The 18,744-nt window shown below is 51.8% G+C and overlaps 1 protein-coding gene across 5 annotated transcripts; it reads left to right on the top strand.

Annotated features, from left to right (window-relative positions):
* Positions 1 to 216: 216 nt before the first annotated feature.
* On the top strand, positions 217 to 17,948 carry NFE2L1 (nuclear factor, erythroid 2 like 1). Of its 5 annotated transcripts, none has more exons than XM_032617954.1 (6): positions 217 to 349; positions 1,848 to 2,864; positions 7,735 to 7,917; positions 8,329 to 8,418; positions 8,645 to 8,803; positions 9,596 to 17,948. In XM_032617954.1, exons 2-6 carry the CDS (start codon positions 2,355 to 2,357, stop codon positions 10,952 to 10,954), a joined length of 2,301 nt encoding a protein of 766 aa, XP_032473845.1. In that variant the 5' UTR covers positions 217 to 349; positions 1,848 to 2,354; the 3' UTR covers positions 10,955 to 17,948. The 5 variants fall into 5 exon arrangements, with proteins under 5 accessions (XP_032473845.1, XP_032473843.1, XP_032473847.1 ...); XM_032617952.1 differs by having other exon boundaries at positions 230 to 349; positions 7,702 to 7,917; XM_032617953.1 differs by lacking the exon at positions 217 to 349 and adding an exon at positions 647 to 752 and having other exon boundaries at positions 7,702 to 7,917.
* The last annotated feature ends 796 nt before the right edge of the window (positions 17,949 to 18,744 follow it).

Below are 18,744 nucleotides of genomic sequence, written 5' to 3'. Positions count from 1 at the left end.
TATTGGTGGGCCCATGCCGTGGGGCGGGCCTACATGCCCATTGGGCCGTGGACCGTGTCAGTCTTGGGAAATCGGTAAAGGGAGAAGGAGGCGCACTCAGCCATTGGGTTCTCTCTGCTGTCAATCAAAGCGACATCCGGCGACGGCCAATGTCTCCGCTCGTTGATTGGAGAAACGTGTCCCGGGGGAGTACGCGTAGGGCGGGCTTCCGTGTGAGGTAGAAGGAGGGGGCGGGGAGGGAAGCGGAGGCTGGCGAGCTGTAGGCCGGCCGGCGGTGGCGGCGGCAAGGCCTGGCCTCGGGCTGAGCGCCTGCTGTGGCGGCAGCGGCGGACGCCGAGATCAGCAGAGGGTATAAAGCACATTTCTTTCCCTAACGGGAGGGGCGCAGCGCCGCGGGGCCGAGGCTTACGGGGTGAAGGGCGGCGGGGTGGAGCTGAGGGGCAGGAGGCGGGAGCGGGCGGCCGAGCGGAGTTCGCGTCGGGGCCGGGCCCTGGGCCTGGCAGGGAGGGGCCGAGAGGCGGTGGAGAAAGCATCTCCGGGGTGGGTTGGACTGGGGAGGGCTGAGGGCCTGAGAAGGCGTGGTGTTAGGCCCAGGCTTGGGAGCGGGGTGGGGCCATAAGGGCGGAGGGCGGGGTGGGGTTTGGCCGTCAGGGTGGGTCAAGGCCGGGAAAGTACACTTGCTAGCTGCTGCCCAGAGGCTAGAAGTCGAGGCGCCAGGAGCGGCATGGCGACTTGGTCCCAGCCGGACTCGGGTATCCGGGGCAGGGTGGGACCGGGCTCAGGCCTGGCCTTACTCGATCTTTAAGGGACCTTGTCCGGTTTCTCGAACTTAATTGGCTCTTGGGAGGTTTTTAGTAGTAAATTGCGTGAGAACTGGAGGGAAGTGTAAGCAGGAATTCTGGGTCGCAATTATGTTTACTCCAACCAGATAAGGGCGTGTGTGTGTGTGTGTGTGTGTGTGTGTATGTGTATATATCCCTCTTTCCCTTTAGGATGAAGTTCGTAGATGGGTCACAGCAGTGAACAGGAGAGAGCTATGTCGTGGTTTGTGAGGTTAATGGAAGCTCAGAAGTAGAGACTAGAAAGTGAAAGGCAGCTTTACTCCCTCCCCACTTGGCTATCTGGGTTGAAGACTTGGCCATATCCTTCTGCTTTGGATCAGAAGATCACGTGAATGAAAATAAAAACTGCCTATTCAAATTCTGGACCTAATAATCCTGCCTCAGGGCCCCCTATCTCGTCAGTACCCCCATTTTTTTAAAAATGTGAGAGTGATAGGAAAGGGAAATCAGATTTTAAAGTTGGAAAAACAAAAGGCATTATTCTTTTCTATGATGTGGTGGTTGTCTTCTTGTCCTTTTACTCTCTCACCCATTAATAATCTCTCCCTCCCTTTTAGAACTTGAAGGCACAAGAATTGTAGGCAGTTTTCTACTGAGAGAGGAGAAACAAACTTTAAGATAGGAAATGGACTTCTCACGCTAAAAATAGAAGCTGGATAGTGTGTATGGGGTGGGGGGAGGGTTGGTAAATCAGACAACGTGTAAAGTATTTTGGATGCCGTGGGCATTATCTGCTTATCCAAAATGAGCTACCTTTTAGGGTACTGCAGAATTAATATCCAGAAACTGAGATCCCTTGTGAGCAATACCTTCCTCTCATAGTTGTTCTGTCTGTAACAGGTTTTCATGTTTTGTTTTTCTTGGAGTATAATAACTGATTTTTTTTTTAATTTATTTTTAAATAAAAAATAAAAGTGGCCTTTTAATGTGTTTCCTACCTCTGCCTTGGTCATGGCATGAAAATTATGGAATCTTATCCTGTTGCTTTTGTGATTCCCATTTCAGGTTTCTTTGGAAACCCCCCTGGTAAGTGTGGAGGAGGCGGGACACTCTGACCCAAGACAAAAAGGCCTGTAGCTCCAGCCAAAGGAAATAAACCTTAGGAGAGAGAAGGAAAAAAAATATCCATCACCTGTTCCCGAGAACAACCTGCAGTGAAATTTACAGAGAGGACAACTAATGTGAGTGAGGAAGTGACTGTATGTGGACTGTGGAGACAGTAAGTCACGTGGGCCCTGAGGGCCTGGACTGGGTTAGGAAACAGTTGTACTTTCAGAGGTGAGGTGTCAAGAAGGGAAAAGTGAATGTGGTCTGGAGTGTGGCCTTGGCTCCAAGGGGTGTGCTTTCCTCTGAGGCTGTCAGGAAGCTCAGCCCCTGTGTTCTGCCAGGGTGGGGTACAGGGTTTGGCACTGAGGAGGGTAACTTGCTGGCTGGAGCAGCAGAGCAGTGGCCTTGATTTGTCTTTTGGAAGATTTAAAAACCAAAAAGCATAAACATTCTGGTCCTTCAGCAATGCTTTCTCTGAAGAAATACTTAACGGAAGGACTCCTCCAGTTCACCATTCTGCTGAGTTTGATCGGGGTGCGGGTGGACGTGGATACTTACCTGACCTCGCAGCTCCCCCCGCTCCGGGAGATCATCCTGGGGCCCAGTTCTGCCTATACTCAGACCCAGTTCCACAACCTGAGGAATACCTTGGATGGCTATGGTATCCACCCCAAGAGCATAGACCTGGACAATTACTTCACTGCCCGGCGGCTCCTCAGTCAGGTGAGGGCCCTGGACAGGTTCCAGGTGCCAACCACTGAGGTTAACGCCTGGCTGGTCCACCGGGATCCGGAGGGGTCTGTCTCTGGCAGCCAGCCCAGCTCGGGCCTCGCCCTCGAGAGTTCCAGTGGTCTCCAAGATGTGACAGGCCCAGACAACGGGGTGCGAGAAAGCGAAACGGAGCAGGGATTCAGTGAAGATTTGGAGGATTTGGGGGCTGTAGCCCCTCCAGTCAGTGGAGACTTAACCAAAGAGGTTAGTGGCGACGTGGAGGGGAGGGTGGGAAGGGTCTGGGGTTGCGGGGGTGGGCTGGTCCTGAAGGAGTGTAGTAATAGTAGTAAGCCCTGTAAAGAACCAGAGAGGTTCCGGGGGGTCTCAGGCATTGTTCTGGGATAGGAGTGGGCTAGATTGTCTGACTAAGATTTTGGGTTGGGAGCATTTCCTTGTGTTGAACCATTGACCCACCTCTAAATGAACTGTCAGGGCAGTGGGAGGTCCTTAGAACATGCCTGTGTGTTTACTGCTTGGATTTCAACATGACTCCTGGAGGCCCGGGGTGGGGGAGGGAGTCATGTTATGATGGGCTTTGATGCGGTGTATGTTCGTTGCTAAGACACAAATATTTTGTGGACTGTTGCCTTGTACCTCCCCCCACATCAAAACACACATATGTATTCTGAAGTTCTCCTCCTTTGTGGTCAGGCCTGTTGTGGTGGTAAGGTCCTGATAAGTCTCCTCTCCTGGGTCTGGGCCAAGGGGTAGATTTAGATAGTTATTCTTGGCCAGGAGAGGGCCGAGGCTCCCATTCTTTGCTGAAGGCCCACTGCAGCGAGTAGGGACGGGAGGGATGGATGGGAACTAGAAGAGAAACTGCATTCTGCTGCTGAAGGCAGCTTGCTCTGAGCTGTCAGAGGTCTGAACTGACGAGCGGCTGACACACTGTTCTGGGCAGAAGGTGGTGCAGTCGCCTCTAACCATGTTAAATGGTTTCTGCTGCCCCTCCCCCACCAATGTGATAAGACTGCCTTGAGCTCTGCGTTTGGACCTGTCTTGCCACTCAGTCTTACGGAGCTTGGGAAAAGATACAGTTCAGTCGCTTCCATTAGGGAAGGAGGAGGCTGGATTGCACTGGGCTGGGTTTTCCAGAGCTGCGTCTTGAGGCGGGGGTGCATGGGGGGAGTGTTTGGGAAGAGGGGGTGTGGAGGTATGTTAAAAGTTTTACAGATGCTGTAGAACTTGGCTCTTTCTGCATACCAATCAGACCAGGTTTTGCCTACCATCCCGCGTTGAAGCCTGTTCCTGAGCTCGGTTCTCTGGATGTTAGTGACTGTCAAATCATGTGGCTTTCTCTGGGCCAGTGGTCCTCAACTGGGGATGATTTTGTCCACCAGGGAACATGTGGCAGTGTCTAGAGACAGCTTTGGTTGTCACAACTGGAGAAGGTGTTATTGGCATCTAGTGGAGAGAGGCATGGGATGCTGCCGAACTTCCTAAAAAGCATAGGACAGCCCCTAAATAACAGATTGATCTGGCCCCAAATGTCAGTAGTGCCAGGGTTGCTCTGTGCTTAGCTGGCTCACATGGGCTCTACTTTGAGAGAGACTAGCACTACCTGAGTGGGGGAGTCATGAGCACTTCTTGCCTTGCGGTGCCTCTTTTCTGAGATCCTTACAGTGCCACCTCTCTTCTGCTTCCTGTGTTATTTACCTTCAACTGGACTCCAGGCTTGGCACAGTGGTCTGAAGAAGTATGCCTCCCGGCCTCCTCTTCCATCATCCCACCCACGGTAGCTCCTCAAGGGGTAGATGTAATTGGGCTTGGGAACCCTGCTGCTGGTAACCCAGCAGGCATAGCTTCATTCCTCTTCCTGCAGGGATCTCTCCTGGGATGGGGTGGGATGGGATGTTTTCAATGTAATTGGATGGGTTGGGGTGGAATGGGATGGGACTTTGACCCTGCTTGCCTCCATTTCTTGATCTTCATGAAGTTTGTGCTTTCCCTGACCCCAGGCTTTCACTGCTCCCTTTGGAGATTGGGGGTGGGTTAGCGTTAGGGGCCCAGGCTGGGTATGGGGGAAGGGAGGATTTTTGTGTGTCTAGAACATTATTTCCTCAGCAACTCAGGGATAAAAATACCCAGGTCCAGAGCATGTGACAGGCACTGCTGGAGCTGGTATTATCCCTGGGTGGCAGCACTCCCCTGCTGCCAGGCCTGTTCGATGGACAGCTATAGCCCAGGCCCTTGTCAGGGATAGGATTCCCCTCGAGGTTGGCACTCTGCCCAGAGAGGGGGGTGGCCTGTGTACAGCTCTTTGCAGGCGAGGAGGAGCACTCTGCGACCAAGGAGAACATGCTGTCCCTGACCTGACCTTAGGCTCAAGGGGAGCAGCAGTGAGAATGGGAGCCAGAATTGTGACCCTGGTTCTGTCAGGGGCATTCTTCCTGCTTGAGAGATGTAAGCCGGGGCTCAGGCAGAGATGGCTCTTGAACAAAGCCTGGGGTAAAAAGAAAGTGGGGGGTGGGGGGGACATGTTTGTGTCCAGGACGTTGCGGAGCACCTGTCTCCTTCAGTGCTGGCGTTCTGGCTCCTGTCTCCCTCCTCTTGCCTGGGGCTAGGCCTGGCCGGCACTGTGACATCCCTGCATTTGTGCAGATGGATTTCCCCCTTCCTCTTGTCTAGCTTGTTGTAGGGTGACAAAGCCCCTGGTTCCCAGTGGATCTGGGTGCACTGGGTTCCTGCCCAGGCTAGCTTTTTGAGCCTTGGGCTTGAGGACGACTGGCCACAGCCCTCCTGAGGAACGGGAAAACTCCTTACACTTCCAGGGAAGAACTTAGATTCCCGGAGAAGCTGTGGGAGGAGTGAGTGTCTGCCCAGTCCTGAGTCCCAGTCCTGAGTGGGCTGGGTAAGCAGGATGCGACAGGAGGGAGAGTGGCACCCCTTCCCCCCAGGGCGCTCTCACTGCGCCACCCCGGCTGGCTGACTGGGCTGGGTGGGGCTGCCCGCCCCTGGGTGCGTCTCCTTGAGGAGACGGAGGCGGCCGGGGATGGGCTGGTTCCTTGCGGCAGCTTCTCCAGCTGCCTTGGTGCAGAGATTGGCTCCCGGCTGCAGCTAGGTAACAGGCGGTGGGAGGGGATTGGCTCCTTCCGCATCTCCAGCGGAGACTTGGGGGAGGAGATTGGCTCTCGTCGCAGCCTAGGTAACGACAGTGGGAGGGGATTGGCTCTTTCCGCAGCCCAGCTGCTGACCTGGGGGAGGGGATTGGCTCTCTGCAGCCTCAGCAGTGACCTGCGGGGTGGGAGGGGGAGGGGATTGGCTCCTTGCTGCAGCCTAGGTAACAAGTTTGGGGGGCGTGGGGAGGGGGAGAGAGGGAGGAGCGGGAGGATAGGCCCAGGAGGGAGCTTGCTTTCCTCTGCAGCTTGAGCACGGAGCATGGGGTGGGAGTCCCATCTCACTGCAGCCTCTGCGGTGAGCTCAGGGTGGGGGCTGCCGGGCGCCTGAGTGGAACTGGGGTTGTGAGGTGGGAGGGGGCTGCTCCAGGATGGAGGAAGGGGGCTGGGCTGGGCCGCCCAGGCAGCAGCACGGGCGGGGCACCCTCCTTGGGCCCCTCGGAGCTAGCAAGGGGCCACCCTTCCAGCCTGGTGTGCTCCCTGCGAGCCAAGAGCTCCTTGGAGCCCCCTGTCCGGCTGCCCGGCACCAGCTGCCCTGGGGCTCATCTCGCACACCATGACCCGCCTGGACCGCAGCTCTCACAGTGGTGGGGGCCATGCCAAAGGGAGCCGGCCCCTTAACTCTTTGGTGGCTGGTCACCGGGTGGCCCAGCCCCCCTCTGCTCCTGGGTCCAGGGCTTCTGTTCAGGTTGGTATATGTGGGGAGACTGCAGGGAGAGGTACACCTGGGAGGTCTTAGGATCAGGGAGGCTTACTGTGGGAGAGGGATACCTGGTCAGAGCTAGGGAGGTGGGTCTAAGCTAAGGATACTTCTTTCTGGAAAGTGTCTGCCTTTAAATCTCTGACTGGAAGGCAACAGTTTAGGGTTTCTCTAACTGCAGGGGGTGGCATGTACAGGAAACCTGAACGCCTCGTATTTATTGGGGTTGTACGCTGGTGGCATTGGGGGTAGCAGGTGGAGCCGGAACTCATTGGGGGTAGCAGGTGGAGCCGGAACTCATCAGGAGCCGCCAGCGTAGAGAGAGAGGGAGGCATTTTGGTGCCCGGGGCGGCAGTTGTGGCTGGGCAGTGATGGGGGCTATGTCCTTGAGTGGGTTGCCTGATGGGAGTCAGTGAGTCCTGGGGTGTGGTAAGGGAGTGAGAGCACTGGTTTGTGGGGACACCGTGGGGCTGGCCTTGGCAGGGGTGGGGTGTCCAGTGAGGATCACCTGACTGCCTGAGGCTCTCCGGGGATTGAGGCAGCTTGCTGGGATCAGCTGAGAGTGGGCATTCTGTTGTGGCAGGGATGGATCTTGAGGTGAGCCTGGACTGAATTGTGGGTGTTCAGCCTTACTCCTGCCTCACCCAGGGAAGGGGGAACGGCTGTGGGAAGGGCTGGATGGCCTGCCGTGTCATTGGTTGCATCAGGTGGTTGCAAATGCAGGGGTTCCCTCTCCAGCCCACCCCACCCCTTTATGCAAACGAAATGGCACCACAGGCTGATGCAAGCCTGGCCACTGCGAAGCAGTTTTGCTTGACAGTTCACTCTTGCTTGCCACGGCCAGCTTTCTACAAACCACGTTTTAAGGGATTCCCATTCCCGAAATGAGAAGTGTCTCCTGCTTCCCCCTTTCTTCTTAAGTAGTGGTAAGGTGGCCCTGCCTTTTGGCCTGGCTGTGCCTCTGGTCCAGATCCTAAGCCCGCAGACCGGTATGGTGATGGTTGTGCTAGTGGTTTTCGCTAGCTTTTTTTTTTTTGGAGGCTGGTGTCTGGAAATGGATGAATGAAGCCGTGCTGGTACGGAGGGGACAGAGGGTAGAGTCTGGCAGGTGTAGATTGGGAGGGGCCCCACCCGGGAGAAGTTGGGGTGATGCTAACCTCTGAGGGGCAGGACAGGGAGGGGCCCCTGGACCCCAGAGCTAAAGTCACGATGCTCTGTCTTCTAGGACATAGATCTGATTGACATCCTTTGGCGACAGGATATTGACCTGGGGGCTGGGCGTGAGATTTTTGACTACAGTCATCGCCAGAAGGAGCAGGATGTGGATAAGGAGCTGCAAGGTGGAGCAGAGCAGGAGGACACCTGGCCAGGCGAGGGTGCAGAAGCTCTGGCGCGAAACCTGCTAGTGGATGGAGAGACTGGGGAGAGCTTCCCTGCACAGGTACTCCTGCCTCTGCCCACTTCTAGAAACTTCTCTTTAGAGAAGGCAGGTTGTGCCTGTGGGATGGGCCTGAATGTGTATCTTGGGTTGGGGTCTCTAAGTCACAGTGGTGGCTGAGGAAGCGGGAGTAGAAGAGCAGCAGCAGCGGAGGGGCCGCGCCTTGGTAACGAGCAGCACATGGGAGGCAGAGCACCTAGCGGCTTTCTGCTTGCGTCAGAACCCCCCACTCTCTTCTCCCCTGGAGTTTGGGACTCAGGGCCAGCCGACAGCCTGGGAACGGAGGGAGAGTGTAGGCCTGCAACCATGCAGGGCCTCCCTCAAGCTTCCCCTTGGAAAGGCTGGGGAAGGGGCTTTGGCCCACAGGCAGCCAAGGCCCGGGTCAGTCAGACTTAACAGTTGCTGTTGCCACAGGTGCCTGGTGGGGAGGACCAGACAGCCCTGTCCTTGGAAGAGTGCCTTAGGCTGCTGGAGGCCACCTGCCCCTTTGGGGAGAATGCTGAGGTGAGCAGGACTCCAGGGAGAGCCCACTGAGTCAGCAGGGCAGCCTGCACACAGTGTGTCTCTCTGTGGCTGCCTGAGGGGCCGGCTTTTGGTGTTGGCCTTGTCCTGGCTGCTGGGGGTGAATTCAGAGGAAGGAAGAAACAGAACCTCAGGTGGTAGTCTCGGGGAGGAAAGCAGAAGGTGGTCTTTCCTCCTCCCCTGTTAAACCCTCTGTGTTTTGCCCTAGTTTCCAGCAGACATTTCCAGCATAACAGAAGCAGTGCCTAGTGAGAGTGAGCCCCCAGGTCTTCAAAACAATCTTTTGTCTCCTCTCCTGACGGGGACAGAGTCTCCATTTGATTTGGAACAGCAGTGGCAAGATCTCATGTCCATCATGGAAATGCAGGTAGGATTATCAGAACCAGGCACAAACTTCTCGGACTTTGTGTGGGGTGTCTTCATACTCAGTTGCTTTTCCACTTCTGGGAAAAGAGAGAGTAACACCTTTCTGATCCATAGGAAAGTGGGGACACTGAGAGGTAACTGTCCACGTGTCAGTAGGTGGTGGAGTCAGGATTGGGGTTTGGGTTAAAGCCCCGGGGCTGAGGCTTCTAAAGCAGGCCTGCCTCCTAGGTGCGCCTCCTTCTTTCCCTTCAGGCAGATAATCACTGGGCTGGGTGTTGCCTAGGTTTAGCATTAATAAAAGCTGACATTATTGTAGTGCTTTACAGCCATTGTCATCTCACTTGGCCCTCGGGATCATCTAGTCAGCCCTTTATTATTTTAAACGTGAGGACACTGAATCTCAAAGAGAGACTGAGTGAAATGCTCCTGGTCTTACAGCAAGTGGTGCAGCTATGCTTTCTTACTCCAAGGCTGGGTGTACTTTTCACTGTGCTGATTCTGCAGTGTTAGGTGCTTTTTTCCTCTCCTCCATGATGGGGAAGTCTGGGCCAAACATGACCTGGAGCTGATCAGTCCTGCCTTGGGGTGGAGTCCACAGGGAGGAACCCGTCTCTGCCAGGCATGATGGATCAAGCGGGGCCAGGAGCTGATGCTGTGGGCTGTGGTTTCCTGTCTCTTGCCTTTACACCCATGCAGCTGTGCCTATGTTGGGTGCCTGCTATCGTGAGCCCCCAGCCACACCTGGGGATGGAGTCTGCGCTAAGTGAACGGTGATGCTCTTCTCCCCTCCCAGGCCATGGAAGTGAACACATCAACAAGTGAAATCCTGTACGATGCCCCTCCAGGAGACCCACTGAGCACCAACTACAGCCTTGCCCCCAACACTCCCATCAATCAGAATGTCAGCCTGCATCAGGCGTCCCTGGGGGGCTGCAGCCAGGACTTCTCACTCTTCAGCCCGGAGGTGGAGAGCCTGCCTGTGGCCGGCAGCTCCACGCTGCTCCCGCTGGTCCCCAGCAATTCCACCAGCCTCAACTCCACCTTTGGTTCCACCAACCTGGCAGGGCTCTTCTTTCCACCCCAGCTGAATGGCACAGCCAATGACACAGCGGGCCCTGAGCTGCCTGACCCACTCGGGGGTCTGTTAGATGAAGCCATGCTAGATGAGATCAGCCTGATGGACCTGGCCATTGAAGAAGGCTTTAACCCCGTGCAGGCCTCCCAGCTCGAAGAGGAATTTGACTCTGACTCAGGCCTCTCCTTGGACTCCAGCCATAGCCCTTCCTCCCTGAGCAGCTCTGAAGGTAGTTCTTCCTCCTCCTCGTCCTCCTCCTCCTCTTCTTCCTCGTCCTCTTCCTCTACTTCTTCCTCAGCCTCTTCCTCCTTTTCTGAGGAAGGTGCAGTTGGCTACAGTTCTGACTCTGAGACCTTGGATCTGGAAGAGGCCGAGGGCGCTGTGGGCTACCAGCCCGAGTATTCCAAGTTCTGCCGCATGAGCTACCAGGACCCAGCTCAGCTCTCCTGCCTGCCCTATTTGGAGCATGTGGGCCACAACCACACATACAACATGGCGCCCAGTGCCCTCGACTCTGCTGACCTGCCACCACCCAGCACCCTCAAGAAGGGCAGCAAGGAGAAGCAGGCTGACTTCCTGGACAAACAGATGAGCCGGGATGAGCATCGAGCCCGAGCCATGAAGATCCCTTTCACCAACGACAAGATCATCAACCTGCCTGTGGAGGAGTTCAACGAGCTGCTGTCCAAGTACCAGCTGAGCGAAGCCCAGCTGAGCCTCATCCGTGACATCCGGCGCCGTGGCAAGAACAAGATGGCGGCGCAGAACTGCCGCAAGCGCAAGCTGGACACCATCCTGAACCTGGAGCGGGATGTGGAGGACCTGCAGCGCGATAAAGCCCGGCTGCTGCGGGAGAAGGTTGAGTTCCTCCGGTCCCTGCGGCAGATGAAGCAGAAGGTCCAGAGCTTGTACCAGGAAGTGTTTGGGCGGCTGCGGGATGAGAACGGGCGGCCCTACTCGCCCAGTCAGTATGCGCTGCAGTATGCCGGGGATGGCAGCGTCCTCCTCATTCCCCGCACCTTGGCTGACCAGCAGGCCCGGCGGCAGGAGAGGAAGCCGAAGGACCGGAGAAAGTGAGCCTGGGGAGGAAGGGGGTTGACGCTCACCGAGATGGAAACTGGAGAAGGGCTGGGCCTGGACCTGGACCTACAGCGGGGACTTTAATGCCTTCTTATCCAATAGATCTCAGATGGGATGACTGCGGGTCAGTGGACAGGAAGAGGCAGGCGCAGGCGCTGTCTGGCTCAGCTTCCCCCACTGAGGGGGGTGGAAGTGGCCAGACTGTTTGGGTGGACAGGGTCCTCACCCCTACCCCTTTCCTTTGAGGGAAGGGTGGTGCTGGCATTGCTGGAGGCCGAAAAAGGGAAAGTAAGGGACTTGTGAGAGGAGAGGAAAGTAGTAGAAAGTCTCATTCCTGGAAGGAAGGAAGGAAGGAAGGAAGGAAGGAAGGAAGGAAAACAGAAAACCCAGAAAAATCAAAGCGGGAAGAAAATCAGAGGGCAGGTTAAGTTGGCTCTGGCCAGGATTCCAGGCAGCAGGTTTTAGAGGGGACTAGATTACTGGTGTGAGTAAACCCCACTTTAGCCTAGGGGAGGGGTGGAACACGGAGTCGGTTCTGAGAGGGGCCTGTGAACTCTTCCTGCTCCTGCACTTTGGCATCCCTGACGGGGAGCTCTCGGATGATATCTCCTGTGAGGTTTCCATCAGAGGGGAGCCCCTGGGACCCGACACTGGCTTGGAGGGTTAGGATCCAAGGGTAGAGTCAACAGGCAGGGGTCGTGAGGCCTCATGCTGCAGCAGCCCCAACACCAAGCATGTCACTCACTGCCCTGCCATACATCTTCCTCTGTGCCCAGTCACCCCTGAGCTGAGGCTCCCACGTCTCCATCAGAGCCTGCATGCGAATGCTGTTCTCTTCCCACCCGTGTGCCCCCGCCCCTCACCAGCTGCCTGGAGCTCTTCTGGAGCTGGGGTGCTGGCAGTGCCCACAGGGCTGGGCCTGCGGCCTCCTGGGAGCTGCTCTGAGGCAGGGGGATGATGTGGAGAAGCCAGGCAGTATTCAGCACAACACTGGGGAGTGACCCTTCCCTCAGGCCTCCCCTACCAACAACTGGGCTTTGTCACTGGAAAGACAAAAACCTACAAAACCCAGCAGCAACAACAAAAACTAGTCCTCTTAGAGTTTCTTGCGCTTTGATTTTTTTAGGGCTTGAGCCCTGTTTCACTTATAGGGTCTAGAATGCTTGTGTTGAGTAAAAAGGAGATACCAATATTCAAAGCTGCTAAATGTTCTCTTTGCCATAAAGACTCCGTGTAACCGTGTGAACACTTGGGATTTTTCCCCTCTGTCCCGAGGTCTCTGTCTTTCTTTTTTGGGTTTCTTTTTAGGAGAATGAGAAGTGCATGTAACGGGGGCTGAGGGTACCCCTCCCTCAGGCTCTTGGCCACAGGCAGCTTCTCCACACCCCCAGTTTAGCAAGGGCTCCTGGAGGACCGCCTGGGGGAGGCAGAGAGGGGAGCGCCAAGGTGGCCAGGTGGTTCCAGGACCACAGTGTCTCTAACTGTTGCCACTGCTGTCCCCACCTCGGCCTGGGTCTGGAGCATTGTCTGCCCCAGGCTAGCAGGAATGAGTTGAAGTGGGGAAGCACTGATTCTCCTCCCTGCTTAGGTGGGGAGGCATTCTAACTGAGCAGTAGGGATAGAAGGCACGAGCCTGGGAAGTGCTTTTATAAATTATTTTCCTTGTAGATTTTATTTTTAATTTATCTCTGTGACCTGCCAGGGAGAGGAGAGAGAGATGCTGTGAGCACATGACAAAATAAAATAAAATAAAATGGATGATTTATTCTCAAGTGCAGTTTTTCCCTATTTTGAATTTAAATTGAGAGTAAAGGAAACAGGCCCCATGAGGAGAGGACTGGCCATTGTGTGGCTAAGGCAGAGCTCTTAGGGGAAAGTGGGTGGAGAGCAGAGGAGGCTGACAGTGAAGAATTTAGAAAGACAGAAGTCTTAAATACTGTATTAAAGCTTCCAAACAGGGGTTATGTACCTTTCTGTAGGGTTTGCCAGCTGAATCCTTTTAGACGCAGGATTCAGAATCCTTTTTGGCCTTTCTCGTAGGGCTAGACTATGTGGGTGTTGTCACCTGGCCCAGCTCCTTACCTGTCTTCCTGTGGCAAACTGCATTTTTAATATTGATTGTGCTGTTATTTCTCTGGTGGCCCCACCTACCAAGGGGGTGCAGAGCTTTGGAGCGTAGTCGCAGTGATGACGGTGATGGCAGAAACCCAAGAGATCTACAGGACCAGCACACGCCAAGTACTCCACTGTAACAGCAGGGCCACGGAACCAGAGAACAGAAAGCTAGACCCCAGGGTTTAAGGCATTTGAAATCTCTCCAGCTGAGGTGACCAGAATCTGTTCTCCCTCAAAATAATACAAAAAGCCTGTAAAGAGTTGAATGCTTTAAGGTACTGGACGGTTGCTGGAACAGCCACGTGCGCATCTAGGGGTAGGTACCTAACAAATGTCCAAGTAATGAATGCCCACCTGGCAGTCTCTGTGAGATTACCAGATGACGTTTAGGACTGGAAGCTGTGATCCTCCTCATGAAACCTGTGATCTTGAACTCCCCATGTACCACTGTATGACCTGGCTTAGCCCAGTCCTTTAATGATGCTACTAGAGTTTATCCTATGGGGTGAATAGAATTCTGGGAATAACACTGAGTTCTTTTTTGTTTCAATTTACAATGGCTTTTGCCCCCCCATCTAGTTGGAACGGGTTGGTCCTATCAAACAAGAGCTCTTTCCTAATTAGTAATTAACTTACGACTGTAAGCCAAATAAAACGAAGATTCTTTAAAAAAAGGCTAAAAATTAAGTCAGAAAAACTAATTTATGCTGATAAAAAATACAAGTTATATACAGAAAACTGTGACAAGTAAAATTCAGAGTAATGTTTTTGTATACTTTCTAGAAATGTGTATATTTTTGTTTAGTACACAATTAGGCTGTAACTTTTATCTTGTTTTGCAACTTTTCAAACAGATTTTAAAGATTTTAAGAAAAAGTCCTCTCACCTTCCCCTTTGCTAGTGTTGCCTCTGGTCTGAGAAAGTGTGTTTTGGTCACCCCCTTCCCCCATGTCCCCTTATGGAGAAATGTACAGTTGTGTCTGGGAGCTTGCTGATTAGCTGGGGCTTTGGGCCAAGTTGGTCAGCACTGCTGTGGGGCTGACCTCTTTTTGCTGTTGGCAGGTGGAGTGGGTGTTCCAGCTTCAAGGCTTTTTCTGGCAGGAAGAAGATACGAGACCTCAAGTAAGGACTGTGAAGGCTGCTACACCTGAGACAGGAAGTGAGACGAGGTCCTAGATTTCGCAGGGAGATGAGCAGACCTCAGGACCAAACTTCTGGGTGACGTGATTGGGTAGGGGTCGAAGGCTTGCTTTGTCTTGACTTTAGTCCTAGGCGTCATTCAAACTGATTTTCCCACACATTTTAAATCATGTAAGGCGACGGAAACAGATCCATTGTGTTTGGGGTTTTTTTGCGGTACGCGGGCCTCTCACTGTTGCGGCCTCTCCCGTTGCGAAGCACAGGCTCCGGACGTGCAGGCCCAGCGGCCATGGCTCACGGGCCCAGCCGCTTCGCGGCATGTGGGATCTTCCAGACCATGGGGCACGAACCCACGTCCCCTGCATCGGCAGGCGGACTCCCAACCTCTGCGCCACCAGGGAAAGCCCCATTGTGGTTTTTTTTTTTAAGGCTGCACCACATGGCCTGTGGGATCTTAGTTCCCTGACCAGGGATTGAACCCGTGCCCCCTGCAGTGGAAGCACAGAGTCCTAACCACTGGACTGCCAAGGAAGTCCCAGATCCACTGTTTCAATCTCTGCCCCACATACGATCTCACCAGTGAAGCCAGGGCTATTTCAGAATCAACAAAAATAGAAAAAATACAGAACTGAGGGAAAGTAGAGATCTAGAGACATGCTCAGTGTCATCAAGACCTGGCCTCCACGGCTGACTTCTTGCCCTTCCTAGGGAAAGCTGAACAGCAATTAAAAACAGCCAGTGAATGAGGAGGTACTTTCCATGGAGTCCTGCCTTCCTTAGGCTGCCTTCATCCCTGCTTTGACCACCCACAGCTACACCAGACCTTGCTGCTCTTCAGATCTGTTTGGCACATAGCTGGAAAACAAGTGCCTTGCAGAAAAAAGAACATCCCCACCACCATAGTTCTACCTCATCCAGTAGGGACTGACCTAGGGCAACAGCTTCAGAAACTCAGACTAAATATATAGTTTTAGGGCACTACCAGCAAGAGCCCATTTCCTTGATACTATCCATGTACAAAAATGGGTACCAGGTTGGTGTCTGCCTCTCTGGAAGTCATTTTCCCAACCAAGTGTAGGCATTCTCTAGCAAAATCCATGTGTTTGATTATTATGAGTGGTTAAGCCTTGTTTTCCTATTCCTGATCCATCTGGGAAGTGAAAGGGAACCATAGACCTTCAACTTGTCCTTTTGTCAGTGCACCAAGAACCTCTTTCACTTTTACTTCTCCCACAGAGGTCAGTTAGCCTCCGTCTAGTTCTGAACTTTATAGAGTAAGAGAGTGAGCATGTGGGGACTCTGGCGATACGTGTGAAACTTAACACGTGATTTGAGTTCTGGTCCTTTTTCTGTCTAGGATTTCTTTGAAAGTTCATGTCTGCCTGAATTAGTTGAGAATCAGAATCTAGTGTACAAGTTGTCTCCAGTGGAGTGAGAGTATGGGCCTTTGTGAAGAAGTGTGTTTTCAAAATCAGTTGGATAGAAATCCTTGTCTTCCTTTTTGAGTGTGCAGCAATATCAATAAAAGTCTTAAAGCTGGTTCTTTTCCAGTCTAACTGCAGAATGGAATAGGTTGTACAGTATTTGTTACTTAATTCCAAATGCTGTTTCAACCAAGGAAGCAAAACCTAGTTCACTTGGGGAGAGGTGGAGAAAAGACCAAGAGTTGGGGCTCTGCCTTTTGTTTTAAACACAGATTTAATGAGGCTAATTCAGTTGTCTTAATAAGCCTTCCAGTCTTCAGCTAGGGGCTGAAGCAGTAACTGAAACTGTGGGCCCATGTCCCAGAGCCAGGCCCCAAAGTAGTCCAGCCTGACCTGTGACTATGCAAACAGTAAACAGGGCAGGATTGGTCAAAGTCAACTAGGATTTTAAAATCCATGTGGGGTAAACAATGGCTTTGGTACTATCACAAGTAGTACTTTGGTAAATCACATGCAAACCAGTAAGGTCAGAATGCAGACTCAGACCTGCTGGTGAATTAACACAAGCTATTTAGTATCAACAAAAACCAGTCAGCATGATTGTAAACCTAACATTTCAGCCTTGCCTCAGAGTTCTGCCACCTAACTGGCCTAAGCAAAAAAAAAAGCCTTAGAAACCGACTCCTTACTCTACTTGCCCCATAGAGCAGGGCCAACTATGCCTTTCATCCCAGCAGGATGATTTTATTTCACATTTCATTTGCTTTCAATATTCATCAATTTACTCAACGGGGAGTGCCCAAGGCCAAAGTCGATTAAAAGTCATCCGTACGAGAGATAAGCAACCCTGAACACATCGGCTAGGAAAGCAGCAACTTTTGGAGAAAACCTCATTGCTGGACAGTCAAACCAAGGTGATGTGCAGATCAGAGACTGACAGTTGTCTGAGGACCTTAAGCTCCTATATCAAACTTCTTACCACATATCAGAACACCAGGGTGTCTCTACCTATTGCTAAAAGGCAAGGTGAAGGAAGCCAAGACTCCTTCCTTTAATAAGCTGAATGCTGGCCTGGTAGTGGTATTTGTATTTCAATCAAATTCTAGCAGAGGGGACTTCCCTGGTGGTGCAGTGGTTAGGAATCCACCTGCCAATGCAGGGGACATGGTTTCGAGCCCTGGTCCAGGAAGACCCCTCTTGCCATGGAGCAACTAAGCCTGTGCGCCACAACTACCGAACCTGCGTGCCACAACTACTGAGCCTGCACACCTAGAGCCTGTGCTCCGCAACAAGAGAAGCCACCACAATGAGAAGCCCGCGCACCGCAACTAGAGAAAGCCCACGCGCAGCAATGCAGCCAAAAATAGAAATAAATAAAAATAAAAAAAATAAATTCTAGCAGAGGGGAAAACACTGAGCCTGGACTTAGTTCATTCCTATCAGTTCTGAGTTTTAAATGAGAACATCCTCATGATGTCCATGAGAAGGCCCAACTTGCACATCAGATTAGTATGACTTGATCAGATAAATTTGATCTCAAACAGAACTCAGCTCCATACATAGTTCAGGATTTGGAGCCATTGCAGAAATTTGGATTTCAGAGTTTCAATTCCACCAAATTATTTTGGAGTAGCGATTTGTTCTAGCACTACCCCCCCCTTTTCTCTATGAGGAAAATAATTACCTTGTAATACAGATTCCCAATGCCACAGGCTAAAGACTATAAAGATGTGCTGTGTACACATGGTCAGACACTAAATAGCCAAGGGTTAAAATCAAGTTGAGCTGAATCTGAGTGAGTTCTGGAATGTAAGATTATACCAGAAAATAAGTACTTAAAAATCAACTATTAAACATTATTTAAAATTGGTAGTCAAAACTTTCAAATGCCATTGGAAAGCAGAAACAATTATTCCTGAGCACTGTCAGTTGACAAGAGTGTTTCTGTATTTACTGTATTAGCTTGAAACTCAACTGAAGGCAGTGAAGGAACAAGGTATTTGACTGGCTTTGCCAGTGTAGGACAGCTGACAATGATTCTGTCACCAAATTAGTAAGCTCTTGTTCTTTTGTAATGGTAACTAAGGTAACAATCTGTATCTCCTCAACTCCTGGGCTAGAGGTCTAATATGATGCAGTTTTGTTGAAGGCATCTGATGTGTTTTTGTATTTCCTAAAGAAATGCTCTACGAATATTTTCTGAAAGCAGACTTAAGATTTGTTGTGCCTATGTATATTTTTTCCCCTGACATTTCTGCATGCATTTGTGGCTTCAACGATCACTTGAGAAAAATTTATCCTTAACCCTTGAATCTAGAAATGTGTGATAATTGGCTTTTAAAGATAACAAAATTGCATATTTCACTTCAACGTGCATTATCAATTTCAGTGTCTTCCATGGGGAAGAATGATACGGTTTTAAAAGAGCTCAGGAATGCCAGCAGTGACAGTGAAATAGGTTCCAAAGGTTAAGGCTAAAGCTGAATAGCACCCCATCTTGGACAAGCACCAAGACCGAAGGCTAATTTCGGTGCATCTGATGATGGAGAACAGAACCAGATATATCTGCCCACCCCAACTCTCTTAACTAGCTACAGACTGCTCTGCTGCTGCCAACTACAAGGACACACTCAGACCTCTGCAGAGGAAGACCTCTCCAGCTCCATTTATGTCTCCCTAAACTCCTAGGAGGCTTTTTGAAAAAAGTATATCTACACTCAGTTTATTTGGAACAAATGCTTTGCACTAGTGCGTAGAGCTGAACTGATCTCAGTGGAAATCCTATTTCCCCTTTTATAACTGACAAGAATATAGTCCCATTTTGGCTCTAGAATTATAGGCAGAAAATGATGTTAAGAAAATGGATGACGTTTTAATTCACTGATCAAACACAGGACCAATTCCTGAAAAGTTTGGAGAAGCTAACTTTAGCTACGGTCACACAGATCTATGAAATACCTGAGCCAGGATCTAAACCTAACCCAAAAACCTGTATTTCCAAACGTATCATATTTTGGAAGTGCTATCAGGTCAGAGTGCTGAACAAACTTTGAGCAGTATGAAGACAGAATGATGCGACAATCTTTATAATCTCTGTATCAATTATAA

This window comes from Phocoena sinus, chromosome 20, assembly GCF_008692025.1.
Source record: "Phocoena sinus isolate mPhoSin1 chromosome 20, mPhoSin1.pri, whole genome shotgun sequence".
Classification (NCBI taxonomy): domain Eukaryota; kingdom Metazoa; phylum Chordata; class Mammalia; order Artiodactyla; family Phocoenidae; genus Phocoena; species Phocoena sinus.
This window is presented reverse-complemented; position numbering and strand designations above follow the sequence as displayed.